The sequence below is a fragment of the Mauremys reevesii genome, linkage group 9 (genome assembly GCF_016161935.1).
Source record: "Mauremys reevesii isolate NIE-2019 linkage group 9, ASM1616193v1, whole genome shotgun sequence".
Taxonomy (NCBI): Eukaryota; Metazoa; Chordata; order Testudines; family Geoemydidae; genus Mauremys; species Mauremys reevesii.
The window spans coordinates 6,802,621-6,820,273 of NC_052631.1; the positions used below are offsets into that span (position 1 = coordinate 6,802,621).

General features: G+C 62.6%; 1 protein-coding gene across 1 annotated transcript; it reads left to right on the top strand.

The window, feature by feature from the left end:
- Positions 1-97: 97 nt before the first annotated feature.
- CHRND (cholinergic receptor nicotinic delta subunit) lies at positions 98-15,770 on the top strand. The gene is made up of 13 exons (XM_039486920.1): positions 98-169; positions 3,602-3,732; positions 6,669-6,814; positions 7,313-7,357; positions 8,054-8,163; positions 8,681-8,836; positions 10,842-10,957; positions 11,336-11,536; positions 12,619-12,730; positions 13,020-13,134; positions 13,766-13,976; positions 14,559-14,677; positions 15,451-15,770. The coding sequence occupies exons 2-13, from the start codon at positions 3,681-3,683 to the stop codon at positions 15,631-15,633; spliced, it is 1,566 nt and encodes a 521-aa protein (XP_039342854.1). The 5' UTR covers positions 98-169; positions 3,602-3,680; the 3' UTR covers positions 15,634-15,770.
- The last annotated feature ends 1,883 nt before the right edge of the window (positions 15,771-17,653 follow it).

Consider the following 17,653-nt stretch of genomic DNA (forward strand, 5'->3'; position numbering starts at 1 on the left):
GGCGAGTCCCCCACCCGGGGTTCTACCCCCACCCCACATCTCAACCAGGTGGGGGCCCCTCTTGGGGTTCTACACCCCCACCCCCACCCCCGCCAGGCATCTCAGCCAGAGCCCTGGGCTCCAGGGTCTGGCGGGGGCAGCTGGCCGTCTCTAGCGCCTCCAGCTGGTGGTGAGCATTCACCAATCTCTTCCCAGGCAAACTCCCCGCAGGGGGCCTCCCCAGGCTGTCTGCCCTCCATCCACACCCCCCTCTCCCCAGCCTGGCCCTGCCCTCCCAGCCCCAGGAGATGGCCCCCCTCCTCCCATGCTCTGGTGCTGCCTGCCGGGCTCGGGCTCGGGGCTCAGCTGTTAGCACCAGAGGGGTCATTTCCTGCAGGCCAAGGCCCAGCTGTCGGGTGAGTGACGGAGCAGGCTGGGGCCAGTGTGCTGGCGCCACAGGGGCCCGCTCAGCCCAGGGCACAGCTGCTCGGCCCTGCTGGGAATGACGCCGCTTGTCCACAGCATCCGAGACAGCGTCCCCCCCTTCCCCACCCCCAACAGCTACATGGGCCCCTCGGTCAGCTCCTCCGGCATCCACTGCAGTCGCCTCTCAGTGAGGGAGCGTGGGCTAGAGGTTAGAGCCAGTGACGGGGGAGTCTGGACTCCTGGGTTCTGTGGGAAGGGGTGAGCGCTAGTCAGAGTTGGGGCGTGGGAGCCAGCACTCCTCCCTGCTAGAGCAGGGATTGTGGCCTAGTGGTTACAGCAGGGACAAGGCTCCAGGACTCCTGGGTTCTCTGCAGCTCTCCCAGTGACTCACTGGTCTGCTCCTTGTGCTACATGTGGGGAGAATGCAGACCTGCACCAGGGCTGGGGGACTCGGGACGTTAATGGCTAATGCATGGAGCTCCTCCCGGGACAGGGCTGGCCGCGCAGAGCTCTGGGATTCCAGGGAAACCAGCTGGACACCTGGGCCTGATTCCCCGAGGCTCCCCACACCCTGCCTGGCCTGCCAGAACCCAGTGCTAGGCCAGGGGCCGGGCAGCCCCACCTGCAGGGTACAACTCAGCACCCCAGGGCCATCCACCTCCCCAAACCACCAATTCCTCAGCACCGCAGAAACAGAGAGAAAGATACACACCCTGCCCGCACCCCGTGCTGGTCTGATGGAGGAAGGGCCCATGGGCAGCTCCCAGGGAGGCCAGGCAGGGAGTCACGCAGCCCTGCTATGCCGGTTTCCCCATCCAGCCAACCCTAGCACCATGTCACCTTCCACCACCTCCCTGGCAGCCAGAGCTCTTTGCAATCCATCACCTCCCCAGGGATCCCAGTGTGGCACCCAGAACGGGCACCGTGCATGGGAGGAAGGGAGCAGGGCTCCAGGACTCCCTGGCTGGGCATGGGCAAGGAGGTGCAGCTGGCAAGGGCCAGAGGCCAGGTGAGCCCCATAGGCTGGCAGGTGGGTGCCCCCCTACCAGATTTAAAGGGACAGGCAGCAGCAGGCAGGTATGCTGGGAAATGCTCCTCCAGAGTAGGAAGCACAGCCTAGCTGGACTGCTGGAAAGCCAGGAGCTCTGGGGCTGGCAGCTCTGTGGGCGAGGACTGGGAGTCTGCAGGGCAATGGATCCCCGCTGGTCCTGTCTCCTGTGGGTGAAATCCTGCCCTTGACACCCATGGGCGCTGCAGGAGGGGGCATGCCAAGCAGCAGGGGGCCAGGCTAGCAAGGGGTGGGGCCTGCTAGGTGTTGTTCTCACCTCCTGCCAGGGCATCACACAAGGCCCTGAGCTACATGCCACAGGGGAGCAATCCCACGCGGGCAAATGAGCGGGCAAGATGCCCCATGGTCCAAGGTGTGGGGAGCACTCTACTCACCACAGGCAGCACCTCCACCTGGCCGTTCTGGGGATCAGCGCTGCACGGCCAGCGCCCCTTCTTGCGGTTGTACTCCACCATGCTCCATCTGCGGCTCCTCTTTGTGTCTCAGTCCTCTGGCCGGGGCCCAGAGACCTGCCCCATGACAGGTCTCAGGCAGTCGTCTCCGCCAGAGCCCTAAGAGTGCCACTTCCCCAGAGGCCGCTAGGGGAACCCGGGCCTGCCCGCTACGCTGGACTCCAGTCCAGGGACCCTGTTTCGCCTTCTCTGGGCTCCTTCCTACAGCTTCCAGTTCCCCCTCTCTGGGTGTGCCAGCTCCAACACCTTTCAGGGGGCGGGGAAGCAGCTGCAGACTATCGAGCCCCCCCTCCAATGCATCTCCCTTCTCCCAGGGAGGAGCTGCAGCTTGCTTCCCAGCAGCCCCTTTCTGCCTCCAGCTTCCTGGCTTTATAAGCCCGGCCGAGCTCCTCCTGCAGCTGGACTTCATCAGCCGCTTAGACCTTCGCACGCCCTGGCTCTCCTCAGGTGTCACCTCTAGGTGAATTGGCCCGATTCACCCCTCCAGGCCCTGTGTGGGGTGGATACCCCATTGCACCAGGCCTTTCCCCTGTGGTCCTCCAGAGATCCCCTTCCAGGGCCATGTGCCATCCCAGCCCTGCCAACGCTCCCTCCCCTCCCCCCAAAACACAGCCGCTGCAGAGTCCCCAAATTCACAGCGGGAAATTTAGCTGAATCGCACAGTTCCCCTGCGTGCTGCCCCCCCTCCCCCTTACTTGCTGCAGGCGGCCCTCCCCGCGCCCCCCTGCCCTAGCTCCCTCCGCCTAAGTGCCAGCAGCGCCCGGGGGTGGCCGAAGATCTGGCCATGGCGGTCGCTGCCAAAGAAAATGCCGCCCCCCAAATCCTAGTGCCCTAGGCGACCACCTAGGCCGCCTAAATGGGTGCAGCAGCCCTGTAGGGGACATGTGGGGGAATCTGTCCCTTGTCCACCTGCCGGCAACTACCTCTCCCCCCAGTGGGCACAGGAGCCGCCTCCTCCTCCCGCTGAACCCTGGCTTAACCCTCACCTCTCTGTGCCAGCCGGAGCGCGCACAGCGGCTGGCTGCCCAGGGACTGGTACACGACTACCTGGGTTTGACAAGGCTGCCAGGGTTGCTGGAGCTTGTCCCCGACGGGCCCAGGCTGAGCCCCCGCAGGGTCTGGCTGGGCTGGGTTTGCTGCAGGGAGCCATGAAGCACTGGAGTTGTGGGGGCCCAGGCCTGGGGCGGGGGTTCAGCCCACTGCAGGGGACACTCCCAAGGGACTGGGCAGAGGCCAGGGCTTAGACCAGACCATGTGGATCCATGACACCCTCATCTCCTGCCCAGGCTCAGTCTCCCCCTACCGTGGCTGGGGGCTGCTGTTAGCCCGGTTGTCTGCCCCCCACCGTGGTGGGGTGAGTCATCTACCACAAAGCCCAGCGAGGGGACTGGACTGCAGACAGTGGCTGGAGCAGAGCAGCCCCTTTCCCAGGGCCCAGTCCTGGGGGGCCTCCCCTCCTGCCCCAGTGTCACACCAGGGGCCAGGGCTGCTGGGTACCTGGCGCTGGGGCCGGGATTGGTGTGCTCTGCCCCCCAGCCGCCCCCTCCTGCCCAGTGCATACCACAAGCAAACCAAGTCCCCGCCCCTGGCATGGGGGGGCAGGGAATAGCTGTTGCTATTTTCTTCCTGTGTCCCCCTCCCTCCCACACCTGCCACTGTCCATCCACATTCCCAGCTCGGGCTTCCGACCGTCGCCACAAACCCAGGAACCGGCGAGGAGCAGGGCTGCGGCCAGGCACCAGCACCCACGGAACATGGAGAGGCCGGCCCTGCGGCTCGCTCTGCTCTGGGCCGTCGCCCTGTCGGGTAAGGACGCGGGGCTGCCATTGAGAACACACCCCACACCCTCTGCTCCCGGCAGGGAGACCTGATGCTGTGGGCACCAATCACAGGGGTCAGGGTGGGAGCTTGGTGCAGGGGGACTGACCAAGGCCAAGCCAGCCCTCCTGCAGTGGGGAGGGGCACTGAAGTGATGGTCCTGGGGTGACCCCACCCCATGGAGCCCCCCCCTCCCCAGATCTTTGGCTTTGGCCAGGTCTCCAGCCCCTGCCAGGGAGACAGCACCAGGCTGGGGAACCTGCTGCCTGTCTGTGCTGCACTGACAGTGCCCCTCCCCACACATCTCCCCTCTGCCCACAGGCAGCCGGAGGGGGACGGCTCATCCCCTGCTCCAGAGCAGAATGCTCTTGAATGCACCCCAGCCCGGTCCCAGCGATGGGCTCACTAAACAGTCACCATTTGGGGGGGGGGGGGGGGGAGAAGAAGAGGAGGAGGCAGGAATGTATGTGGAGGGGCGTGCGTGTGTGTGTGTGTGTGTGTGTGCGCGCGCACCCATGCGTAGGAGTCAATACTCTCCTGGGAAGATCCCATCCAGCTTCGCAGCCTGGCCAGCCGGGTACCAGCTCCTCAGGCAAGTGCCTAAATCCCCTGGGGCCCAGCAAGCACACGGCCCTGGCGGTGGAGCAGTTAGTTATTCCCGCAGCAGTGAGTCTCAGCACTGGACCCAGCTGCTCCCAGAAGGTGGGCCACGGCCCTGTAGAGCCCTGTACTGGGCTCCCAGCAGCCCAGTAAGACCCTCACATGTGAGCAGCGCCCATGTGCCCCTCTCACCCCTGCTGAGCCATTCCCTCTGCCCTCCAGGCCTCTCTGCTGCAGCCTGGTCCATCTGGGGCAGGGCCTCTCCTGAGGTGGAAGGGTGGGGTGGCTGGGAAGTACATGCCGCAGGTGGAGGGTGTAACGATACTGGCTTTGGTGGGACACTTCTGGGAGTCTCAGTTCAGGACACATTGCTTAGAGCAGGGTAGTTACAGCCCCAGGCTGGGGGTTTTCCACCTCTAAGGCATCACCAAACCAGCCAGACAAAGAGGACTTTGGTCTCACCCCACTGGCTAAACACAAGTCACACAAGCAATTCCCTTAGACACTCCAGTCTCCCAGTATCACCCCCAGTGCCACTCGTCCTGGGGATGAATGGTTATGAACCCACCCCCACCCCCATAAAAGAAAGGTTCTCTTGATCCCAAAGGACCAAGCCCCAGACCCAGGTCAATATACACACCAGATCTTACCCACAAATCACACTGTTGCCAAACCTTTAGACTCTAAAATCTAAAGGTTTATTCATAAAAGGAAAAAGGTAGAGATGAGAGCTAGAATTGGTTAAATGGAATCAATTACATACAGTGACGGCAAAGTTCTTGGTTCAGGCTTGTAGCAGTGATGGAATAAACTGCAGGCTCCAATCAAGTCTCTGGAACATCCCCAGCTGGGATGGGTCACTCAGTACTTTGTTCAGAGCTTCAGTTTGTAGCATGCTTCCTCCAGAAGTCACAAAATGGAGGGGTTTTCAGGGCCTTTTATAGTCTCTGCCCCTGGAAGGAACCCTTTTGTTCTTACTGTGGGGAAAAAAAAAAAGTCACAGCAGCAAGATGGCGTCTGGAGTCACATGGGCAAGTCACATGTCCATGCATGACTCAGTTTGCAGGCCGATGCCATTGTTTACATGTTAGTTTGAACAAAAGCTCAAATGTGGATTGGTGTCTCCTAAAGTCCATTGTCAGTTAAGTGTTTCTTGATTGGGCATTTACTGAGAATCGTCCTCTCTTAAGAAACTGACCAAATGCTTCACTGAGGCTCCTTAGAATCAAAACACATTGAGATACAAGTACAACCAGGGTTATGAGTTCAATCCTTGAGGGGGCCATTTGGGGAACTGAGGTAAAAATCTGTCCTGCTTTGAGCAGGGGGTTGGACTAGATGATCTCCTGAGGTCTCTTCCAACCCTAATATTCATAACTTCAGCTACAAAGATGATACACATACAGATAACATGATCATAACCAGCAAATCACACCTTTTCATAGACACCTCACACAACCACCTTTGTACAATATTTGCAACCATTGTTATATATTTGCAGCAACAAGGATCTATATGGTAGCAGTTTATGTCAATCACATCACAGAGGGGTCTCAGCATGGGGCAAGGGCCAGGCACTCCAGCCCCATCGCTGCCGCAGGGGGTCACCTCTGCTCTTTCCCGCCTGCTCGGACTCAGTCCCCGGGTGATGCTCTGGGACTGCTCCCCACAAAGCCAGGCAGGACATTGGGGATCCTCCTCTCCCTTAGAGCAGACTGTCTGCAGGGCAAGAAGCTCACACGGCTTCATCTCCTGGGTTTCTCCTTGGAGCATTCAGCATATGCCCCTCCATGCGCTTCCCACAGCGAGTCCACCCAGGCAGGGTCCTGGGGAAGCCAGAGGGTCCTGCACCCCCACTTCGCAGTCAGACGTGACTCTCAGCCAGCCAGTAACACAGAGGTTTATTAGATGACAGGAACACAGTCCCAAACAGGTCTTGCCAGTACAGACAAGAGGACCCCACCACCTTAGTTAGGTCCATCTGGGGCCCCAGGGAGGCCACCGCCCTGCTGGGAAGTCCGAGCCTCCTCGGGGCTCCCATCTATTTTCCAGCCAGCTTCCAAAAACTCCCAAACCCCCTCCAGCCCCTCCTCTCTGGGCTTGGTCTCTTTCATGGGCCAGGAGGTCACCTGATCCTTCTCCAACACCTTTAGCATCCCCTTGCAGGGGGGAAGGGCCCGGCCATTAGTGACAGGCGACAGAGGGTCGGCCAGAGCCGAGGGCCCCCCACAGTATTCAGAGGGAACATTAAAACCAGTCCCACTTCGTCACCCCCCTCCCCGGGAATCATGGGCTCAGCCCTGTCCCTGTGCCCCGTCCCGCAGGCGGCCTGGCTGTGAACCAGGAGGAGCGGCTCATGAACTACCTCTTTGTGGAGAAGGGCTACAACAAGGAGCTGCGGCCCGTCACCAACAAGGATGAGAGCGTCAACGTGGACCTGGGCCTGACGCTCTCCAACCTCGTCTCTCTGGTGAGCTTGGCAAGCACCTCGGGGGGTGGCTTCCGCCGCTCGGCTCACCGGATCCCGGGCCTGCCCCAGCCGGTGGAGATCCGTTGAGCCCCTCCAGCTCGGGTGCGTTCTCAGCCCTGTGGGTCATTGGTCGGGAGGGGCTGATTGCGCCCGCATGGCTGCTCTGGAGCTAGTTTGGGGAAGAACACAGCAGATGTCTGGCAGGGCTGAAATTCACCAGGGCTTTCCGGCCCCCCAGGAGCTCAGCATGGCCTCTCTTTAAAGCCGGAGCCTCGTCCTGGCCCTCACCCTGCCTCAGAGAGAGACCCAAGCCAGCCCCTCCCAGGCCCAAGGCCCCTCAGCTCAGCAGGAGTTAGCCTGGGTTCAGATCTCAAGGCTCCTTGGGGTTTGTGTGGACACCACAAACACGCCTTTCCCAAGCGATTGTTGACTCTGCTGCTGCCAAGCAGTGGGGCCGGGGCCCACGGTGCATCTCATTTCTGCTTGGTGTCCTTCCAGAAAGAGGCCGACGAGACCCTCACCACCAACGTGTGGATTGATCATGTGAGTCGGCCCCCTGTTGGGTTCTGAGTCCCCGGGGCCCAGCCATGTGGGGAGGGATTTCTCTGGGTGGGCACCCAGTGCCGAAAGCCAGCCCGACGCCCAGTGCGTGCCACCTGATGCCTCCTCTTGCCATGCCCCTGGGTGCCAAGACATGGCATTGCGGCACCCTGCCTCAGTTTCCCTTTTAGGAACTCTGGTCAGTTCCCACTGTGGAGGTGATGGCCCTCCAGCCATGCCACATTAGTGAGTTCCACCCCTTCCAGGGGATCCCAGTCCAGCTGGGAGTTGCCCCTCGCCCATCTCCTCTGTGCCGGCAGAACTTCGAACAGCGCTCTTCCTTCTCAGGGGAGCAGGCCCCAGGGCTGCTCTCTGGACCCCTCGAGGGAGCTCAGACTACAAGCAAAACAAAACCATCCCTCCAGCCCCCATCCCATCACAGGGAGAACCAGCCTCCAGGGACACCCAACGGGACCTTGGGGCTGAGGGCACCTTCTCCACGGCAATGCCAGTGCCGGTGCCCATGTCCGGTGCTGCTGCTCCCTGCCGGGCCGGAGGGCAGCTGGGCCAGGCTCCGTTCCTTGGCCTCTCCACAGAGCCTGCCGGCCCGGGGAGGGAAGATTCAGAGCACGGTGGGGTGTGGGAGGGGGTCCCAGCCGCTGGGTGGAGGCTCCGTCCTGGACGCATGCTTTCCCGCAGAGCTGGACAGATTACAGGCTGCAGTGGAACAAGTCAGAGTTCGGTGGCCTGGGGATTCTTCGCCTGCCCCCGGACATGCTGTGGCTGCCTGAGATAGTCTTGGAGAACAAGTGAGTCCTGGCCTGGCTGTTCCCAGAGGGCCCAGCCCATGGCACCGTCTTCGGGCCCTTGGCGAGATCGTCACAGGCCCACGGCTGGCAGAGTGAGGGCTTGGAGTGGGGGGTCCCTTGCCCTGCGCCCGCCCACGAGGTAGCTCTGAGCCATGGGGGCTGTGCCCAGCCCAGATCTGGGGTGGTTCCAAGTGGGTCAGGGAATCTGTCAGCGGGTGCCCAGCACCCAGATCCAAGTGCCCTGGTACTCAAATTCCTGCCCCAAGCAAGTGCCATCACCCTAGGGACAGCCATGTCCATGCTGGGTGCCCAGAATTCTGATCACAGATCCCACCCCACAGGGGTGAAAGGCCCCCCTTGGGCTTTCCTGCACACTGGTCCCGGGTGCCAGAGCCCCCCTCCCCCGCCAGTGACTCCTAGGGACACAGGGTTTTTCTGCACTAGCCTGGAGACCATCAGGGCTCCCCCAGCCATGCTCAGCTCCCTGTCAGCCCCACTCATGTCTCTGTTTGCGCAGCAACGACGGCTTCTTCCAGATCGCTTACTACTGCAACGTGCTGGTATACAACTCCGGCTTCATATACTGGCTGCCGCCCGCCATCTTCCACAGCGCCTGCCCCATCAACGTCAACTTCTTCCCCTTCGACTGGCAGAACTGCAGCCTCAAGTTCAGGTGAGGGGCTCACCCCGCCAGCTGGAAGCCCAGCCCAGCCCCCGTGCCCACCACCAGGCCATGTCCAAAGAGCCAGAGCCCTCTGAAGTCAATGGAGAGATGCCCACTAAAGTCACCCTGGCACTGTATCCTGGGCCGGATTTACCACCCATGGGGCAGTTTCCTGTTGGTCTCCAAGGGTTTTGGATCAGCTGGGACGATGCTGCCCAGGGGAGCCAGCTGAGGTCACTCAATTAGGGTGAACTGCAAACACAACAGGGCAGCATAGGGAAGTGAGACTCACCAGCGCAGCGCCTCCTGCTGGTCGTCCTGGGAATTAGCTCTTCACCACCAGATGGAGCACCCTCTGCGGGCCTGTGTCGTGCCTGTCGCTGGCCCCTTGTCCCTCCTGGACCCCAGCGCCCCTTATCTCAGCAGGACCCACTTACTTTGGGTCTCCCCTCCCAGGGGAACCCCCAACCCTCTATCCCCAACTTGCCTCAGTGGCTACTGCCAGTCATCATCTAGCCCCCGCTCCCTGGGGCAGACTGCAGTCTGTAAACCACTGTAAACCTGGCAAGGGGGAGTTGGACCAGCTACCTCTGCCTAACCCCAGGCTACACCTCTGCAGCCCCAGTACCTTTGCAGGCTTGCACAAGGCCTGCAGCCTGGGGAGTGACCAGGCTGGAGCTCCCCAGCTCCTCTTGTCTTTCCCCAGCCCCGGTCCAGTCCCAGGCAGCCAGATCCACCTGTCTCTACAGCTAGAGAGAAAGACTGACTCAGCCCCTGGCTCACAGCCCTTTTATAGGGCCAGCTGTGGCCTGATTGGGGTGTGGCCCCAGCTGTGGTTGCTTCCCCAATCAGCCTGGCCTTTCATGGCAGCGGGGTTGCTGCCCCGCTACAGGCAGACAAACCCCAAAAGCGGGTGGATATCCCAATACTGAGATTGACCATGCCAGCCCACAACAGCTCCTGTATTACCGCACTGCTTACTCCGAAGTCCAAACAACGCAGTTCCCTTAAAGTGCCCAGCCTCAGGCCTCCGTCCAGACACACGTCAGATATGATGATGACTGAAAATCTTATCTCATCATAGAAAAGAAAAGGTTCTTCTGATTCCAAAGGACCAGCCACATACCCAGGTCAATACAAAGCTTAGATCTAATCCCAAATACACGCTTAGAGCCAATCCTTTTAACTAAACTAAAATGTATTAAAAAAGAAAAGCGAGAGAGGGTTGGTTAAAAGATCAATATACAGACAGACTTGAATTCCATGCTTGAGGTTCAGATACACAGAAATAGTCCATAGGTTATCTTCCAATGTCCATATTCAGGGTGACTTCAGTCCATGACTGGGGATCTCAATCCTTATGGCTTAAGGTTTCCCCCTCTTGAAACCCAAAGCAGATTTGAGATGAAGCAGGATCGTGTCCCAGGGTTTTATACATTTCCAGCAGCCTTTTGGCCTGAGAAAACAATAGGCTTAATTTTCCTTCTCTTAAACGTCCTGGCAATTAGCACAGGGTAATTTATCCATTGAACAGTTCAGATACAGGTTACCACAACCTTCAGAGAGACATGTAGCCAATAATTTCACTCAAGTGTCTTCCTAAATCTTAATACTCCTTTTTTGATCTTTGAATCAAAGCCATAGTAATAGAGGAGACTTGTTTGCTTACATCACAAGTCCTGAGCAAACAGCTCCCCTTCCATCTCCAGCAATGCTGGCTGCATTTCAAAGCTCTAGTCATTTACAGATCTTCCTAACTAGTCTTTAAAGTTCGCGCTGGGTCAGGTCATTAACTCTTTCTGGCCCTGTCACCTTTCAATGAGATATTACATTACACTCATAAGGTCACATCAGCTTCCCCATGACAACCAGGGCAGCCATTGAGCGCCAGGCCTTGGCAGGGCTGCGCCGCTCATGGGGAGTCCCCGTCCTCGCTGGCAGCATGAGACACGGGGTGGTACGGTGGAACGAGGGGGAGACAAGCTGCCCCTCACCCGTCTCTTGTCGGGCCCAGCTCCCTCCGCTACAACGCCAAGGAGATCACCATGAACCTGAAGAAGGAGCCTGACCCAGAACTCAACAAATCCTACCTGGTGGAATGGATCACCCTCGACCTGGAAGCCTTCACGGGTGAAGCACGTCCCCACCTCCCCCCGCTGGGCAGAGTCAGGGGCTGGCATGGCAGGGGCCGGTGACCTGGGCAGTTTGCCCGGGGCAGGGCAGTGCCCGGGAGGAGGCGGCTTTGTCCTGAGGCTGTCTCCTCATGGGAGGAAACGAGGGGGCTCCAGGGGCAGAGAGGTCTCCCCAGGGTGGGGAGGGGCTAGGCTGGGCCCACGGACGTCCCCCTGGTGGGGTAGAGCATGGGCCACCGGGGCGCTGCGATACCGGGACCAAAAGGCACGGCAGGGCCAGTCCCATGTCCCAGGGCGCCATGTGGGGATGTCGCGGGTGTGAGGGCCGGCAGGGCCCCAGCAATACACCTCCTCCCTGCCCACCCCGCTCCCACAGAGAACGGTGAGTGGGAGATCATCCACAAACCGGCCCGCAAGAACATCGACAGGAGCGTCTCGCCCGAGAGCAGCAAGTACCAGGACATCACCTTCTACCTCATCATCCAGCGGAAGCCGCTCTTCTACATCATCAACATCGTCCTGCCCTGCATCCTCATCGCCTTCATGGCCATCTTCGTCTTCTACCTGCCAGCCGAAAGTGAGTGCGGGGTCCCCCGTCCCACCCCCCGGGGAGTATGGGGTCCTCACCCGCCAAGTAGCACAGGGCTCCTGCATCCCACCCCTGGGGAGTGTGGGGTTCCCCGTCCCACCTCCGGGGAGTACGGGGTCCTCACCCGCCAGGTAGCACAGGGCTCCTGCATCCCACCCCCAGGGAGTGCGAGGTCCCCCGTCCCACCCCCAGGGAGTGTGGGGTCCCCCGTCCCACCCCCAGGGAGTGCAGGCCTCCCCCATCCCACCCCCAGGGAGTATGGGGTCCTCATCCCCCAGGAAGTACAGGGCTCCCGCATCCCACCCCCAGGGAGTGCGAGGTCCCCCGTCCCACCCCCATGGAGTGCAGCCCTCCCCCATCCCACCCCCAGGGAGTATGGGGCCCTCACCCCTCAGGTAGTACATGACTCCCGCATCCCACCCCCAGGGAGGATAAGGTTCATTGCCCAGGGAGTGCAGGGCTCCTCCATCCCACCCCAGGGAGGATAGGGTTCATCCCCCATCGAGTACAGGGACCCCCATCCCACCCCCAGTGAGACTTCCAACCCAAGAGAGTACAGGGTCCCCCATCTCACCCCCTGTGAGTACAGGGTCCCCCCCAGTGAGTATGGGGACCACCCCGTCCCACCCCCAGTGAGTGCAGGGCCCCCACCCCAAGGGAGTACAGGGTCCCCCCATCCCACCCCCACTGAGTGCAGGCTCCTGACCCCCGCACAGTGAATACTGGGTCTTCCCCAACCATGAGTACCCAGACGGTCAGGGAGAGCTCTCCATCCCCCCCGGCCCCCCCCCCCGATACTGAAAGCAAGGATTTGGCGAGGGCGAGCCCCCAACACGCCCCACCTGTGCTGGGTCACCTGCCCCCCTTTGTGTCTCCAGGCTCAGGTTCCTCCCCATAGAGCTGCTGTTCCTTGGCCAAAGCTCCCCCAGGAGGTGGCTGGAAATGCCCAGGGTATCATGGGGTTCGTGAGCTGGGGGAGGTTCCTGGGGGGGCTCCCTCTCCTTGCATCCCCTCTTTCCCTAGGGGTCTTCCCAGAAGGGGTGTTACTCTGAGCTCTGTCTGTTCTCCAGGTGGGGAGAAGATGACTCTGGCTATCTCCGTCCTGCTGGCCCAGTCTGTCTTCCTGCTGCTGATCTCCCAGCGCCTGCCAGCCACCTCCCTCGCCATCCCCCTCATTGGCAAGTGAGTCTCCATGGGTCACCCCACATGCCCCTTGACCCACCCTGCTTGCTGGGGATGCTGGGAGGGGGACGCTGGGTGTCCTGTGGCTGGTAGGGGTGGCTGGACCCTGCTGGGAAGGTCTCGGCGTGTTTCCCCCACCCAGCAGACACACTCATGATGAAGGAGACCCTTTGCATGGCTGGTCCATGGGGCTCCTACAGAGCCCTCCTCTGGCAGGGGGCCCGGGCCCTGCTGTCCCCCGGAGGGAAGCCAGGCTGCCCCTACTGGGAGCCGGTCTCTGCCCCTGCAGGTACCTGCTCTTCATCATGCTGCTGGTGACCGCGGTGGTGGGGACCTGCGTGATCGTGCTGAACATCCACTTCCGGACGCCCAGCACCCACGTCATGTCCAGCTGGATCAAAGAGGTGAGCGGGGGAGCTGGGCACAGGGGCCGCTGGCTGGGCTCCGTGCCTGGCAGGGAGGATGCCCGGCTACCTCCCTCAGCCCATCACCGCATCTCCATGGCCCTATGCCTTGGGGTGACTGGCTGCTCCCTTGGCTCCTGCTGGGGCCCCTGGAGCCCAACCACGATCTCTGGCTGCAGCTCCAGAAGCCGCTGGCACAATCCCGTCCTGGGAGCGAGGGGGATGGAAAAGGCCTGGTCACCGCAGGAACAGGGCACCGAAGCAAGCAGCCAGCCCCACTGGCACTGCGCAGGTCACCGGGCATCCTCCCGTTCAAGCCTGGCAATGCCCACAGCCGCTGAGTAATGCTGCCACCCAGTGGCATGACAGTTCCCATGCACCTCTAGTAGAACGGCCAGCACCAGCCCCTTCCCTCCAGGCGTCACCCCGGCCCCCCTAGGCCTGGCACAGGGGCACCCCACCTGGCTCCCAGCCCAGCTAGGGGAGACAGGCCAGCCCAGTTCCTGCAGGCTCGGCCGAGGGGAGAGGGGGCTGCGGTAACGCACCTGCAGGAGGGTGGGGAGCGTCCAGCCGGCTCTGGAGCCCCCGCTGCCCCTACACGCACCCAGCACCGGCCTCTCCCCCTCCCCAGCTCTTCCTGGAGACGCTGCCACGCCTGCTGCACATGTCCAGGCCGGCGGAGAGCGAGCCAGACCCCCGCGCCGGGTTGCTGATCCGGCGCAGCAGCTCCGTGGGCTACATGGCCAAGGCGGAGGAGTACTTCGCCGTCAAGTCCCGCAGCGAGCTCATGTTCGAGAAGCAGTCGGAGCGGCACGGGCTGGCCAGCCGTGTCACCCCCTCCCGTGAGCGCCCCGTGGCCGGGGATGGGGCGGGCGCCACGGGGCTCTCCCAGCGGGCGCGCTGGCTCCTCTAGTGCCCGGGGAAAGGCGGGTCCCGGCAGGGCGAGGCCGCGAGAGAACTGGGACGTACAACCCAGGGCAGCAGGCACCCAAAGAGGACAGAAGGGAGGGCTCCACACGTCCCAGGCTGGGACCCCAGCCCACGCCCCCCACCCCACCAAGGGCAAGACCCTGCCCACTCCCTGAGCCACAGAACAGGACCCGGCTGCCCCTCCCTGAGCCCCACACCCTGGAATGGGATCCAGTCCCAGCCCCTCAGCTGAGTCCTGTGTGAGAACCCGAACCCGATGCCCAAGGACGGGAACCTGGCTCTCCCTCCCCCGAGCCCTGGGATGGGACCTCGGCCCCACCGAGCCCACGCCCAGGATGGGTCCCTGACCCTCCCTCATGCCAGGACCCTGGGCCTGCTCCCTGAGCCCCATCCCCCGAGCCCTGTGTCCCAGGTGAGGTCCCTGGCCCCACACATGAAGCCAACAAACTGGCGCCACCTCTCACAGCGTCTCCTTCCCCTCCTGCCCCTGGCAGGGCCCAAACCCCTGGGCATGGCCGATGCGCAGGAGCTGCTGTACAGCGAGGTGAAGCCGGCCATTGACGGGGCCAACTTCATCATCAAGCACACGCGGGACAAGAACGACTACAACGAGGTGAGTGTGCCCGGGCGGGCAGAAGCCCAGAGCCGCCAGGAGGAGCTGGGGCAGAGCCCAGCCCCACAGCCCCGGGGTGCCTCGTGGGGACGGGGCTGCCTCACTGGCCAGTCCCAGCAACGCCCTCCCAGTCAGACCCACGCAGCAAGATGGAGGTGCCTGCTGGGGGCCAGAACACCTCCAGACCCCACAGTGGGTTATAACTGGCCCCTTGCTGGCAACCTCAGCCGGGCACAGGAGACCGAGTGGGGCAGGAAGCCTGAACTCCCATCCCTTCAGGCTGGGGCGAGTTCTGTTGGTGGGTGCTGGGGGAGCGGGGTGCCAGGGGAGCGATGCACTGGGGGTGCAGGGTGCCACAGGGAGTGTCGTGGTGGGGAAGTGAGGTGCTGGGGGAGCGGGGTGTCAGGGGAGCGATGCACTGGGGGTGCAGGGTGCCACAGGGAGTGTCGTGGTGGGGAAGTGAGGTGCTGGGGGAGCGGGGTGTCAGGGGAGCAATGCACTGGGGGTGCAGGGTGCCACAGGGAGTGTCATGGTGGGGAAGTGGGGTGCCAGAGGAGCAGGGTGCCGGGGGAGACTAGGCTGTCTCTGCTGTGTGAATAGGGGGCTCCTGGCCATGACATGTTCACCTTCCCCAGACTCACCTCAGTTAACAATTTCTGCCCCCTTCACGTGCTCTGCCCCACCCCTGTCTGTTTCTCCCTGGCCCTGTGTCCCATCCCCGCTCCCCCCCTCCCCCGTCCCGGTGGCCTGTGGGGGGGGTCCCCGGGCCCCAGGAGAAGGATAACTGGAACCGCGTTGCCCGGACGGTCGACCGCCTCTGCCTCTTCCTGGTGACCCCGGTGATGATCCTCGGGACCCTGGGGATCTTCCTGACAGGAATCTACAACGAACCCCCCGAGCTGCCCTTCGCCGGGGACCCCTTCGACTACAGCATGGAGCACAGGCACTTTGTGTAGGGGCCACGGCTCCCAGCCCCTGCTGCGCTGCACCACTGCCCAGCCCTCTGCCCGCGGGGTGCCAGGCCCGTCCCCAGTGCTTCGGCGTGTCGGTGACCTCGGCTGTTCTTGTCTCATTCCTGGTGCTCAAATAAACTCCACGGTTCTCAGCCAGCGGCTGCAGGGAGTGCGTGGCAGGGAGTCGCCGTCCCTAGCCCGGGCCAGTCTCCCCTCCTCACCCCTTCCCTTCCACTGGCCCCCACCCCAGCCAGCCTCCCCTCTCCACCCTTCCCCTCCCACTGGCCAGCAGCCCACACTGGGCCCTGTATCCCCATCTCCCCTTCCACTGGCCAGCACCCCGCGCCAGGCCCTGTCGCCCCCTCTCCCCTCCCCTCCCACTGGCCAGCACCCCACACTGGGCCCCGTCCCCCCATCGCCCCTCCCCTCCCACTGGCCAGCACCCCGCGCTAGGCCCTGTCGCCCCATCTCCCCTCCCCTCCCACTGGCCAGCACCCCACGCTAGGCCCTGTCGCCCCATCGCCCCTCCCACTGGCCAGCACCCCGCGCTAGGCCCTGTCGCCCCATCTTCCCTCCCACTGGCCAACACCCCACACTGGGCCCTGTCGCCCATCTCCCTCCTCCCACTGGCCAGCACCCCACGCTAGGCCCTGTCGCCCCATCGCCCCTCCCCTCCCACTGGCCAGCACCCCACGCTAGGCCCTGTCGCCTCAACTCCCCGCCCACTGGCCCGCACCCCGCGCGAGGCCCAGTCGCCCCATCGCCTCCTCCTCCCACTGGCCAGCACCCCGCGCTAGGCCCTGTCGCCCCATCTCCCCTCCCCTCCCACTGGCCAGCACCCCACGCTAGGCCCTTTCGCCTCATCTCCCCTCCCACTGGCCAGCATCCCGCACTAGGCCCTGTCGCCCCATCTCCCCTCCCACTGGCCAGCACCCGGCGCTAGGCCCTGTCGCCCCATCTCCCTCCTCCCACGGGCCAGCACCCGCGCCAGGCCCTGTCGCCCCATCTCCCTCCTCCCACTGGCCAGCACCCCGCGCTAGGCCCTGTCGCCCCATCTCCCCTCCCCTCCCACTGGCCAGCACCCCACGCTAGGCCCTTTCGCCTCATCTCCCCTCCCACTGGCCAGCATCCCGCACTAGGCCCTGTCGCCCCATCTCCCCTCCCACTGGCCAGCACCCCGCGCTAGGCCCTGTCTCCCCTCCCCTCCCACTGGGCAATGGATAATATCTGTGTAACCTCCCCAGCTCCTTGGAAACGGTCCCATCCCCCCCCCACCGGCGCCTTTCCCCCAGGGCATGCCAGACCTTGGTTCTCAGCCGGCCTCCCTTCGCAGCCCGGGGACAAGGGGAGTCCACGGGAAGGGGGGTGTTTCGTTATCACAGCAATGACCCCAACGGGGCAGGCATGTGCTGGGCACGCCTGCCCCGAGCTGCCCTGTGAGGAGACGGCGCGGGTGGAAGGTGCCATGCGGACAGTGCTGGAGCCTGAGATCTCCCCAGGGAGCAGGGCCAGCTCCCCACAGCAGCCCCTGCCAACCTGCCCCGCCTCTGTGGCCCATTCAGTCCATGGCCTCCCTGCTGACACTGCCCAGGTGGGGGGCAGTTAGCGCTGATTGGCACTCGCCCGCCAGGCATGGGGCTGAGACCCACAAACTCATTCCACACAGAGGCCACCCAGCCGCCCTGGGGTAGGTAGGGAGAATGATGGACACCCCTGTGACGATGCGGTTCTGGCGGGACCCAACTGAGGTGCCAATTCAGGACAAATCGCTTAAACAGGGCAGTCACAGCCCTAGGCTGGGGTTTTTCCACCTCTAAGGCATCACCAAACCAGCCAGACAAAGAGGACTTTGGTTTCACCCCACTGGCTAACCACAAGTCACACAAGCAATTTCCTTAGACACTCCAGTATCACCACCAGTGCCACTCGACCTGGGGAGGAATGGTTATGAAAACCAACACCCCAATAAAAGAAAAAGGTTCTTTCGATCCCAAAGGACCAAGCTCCAGACCCAGGTCAATAT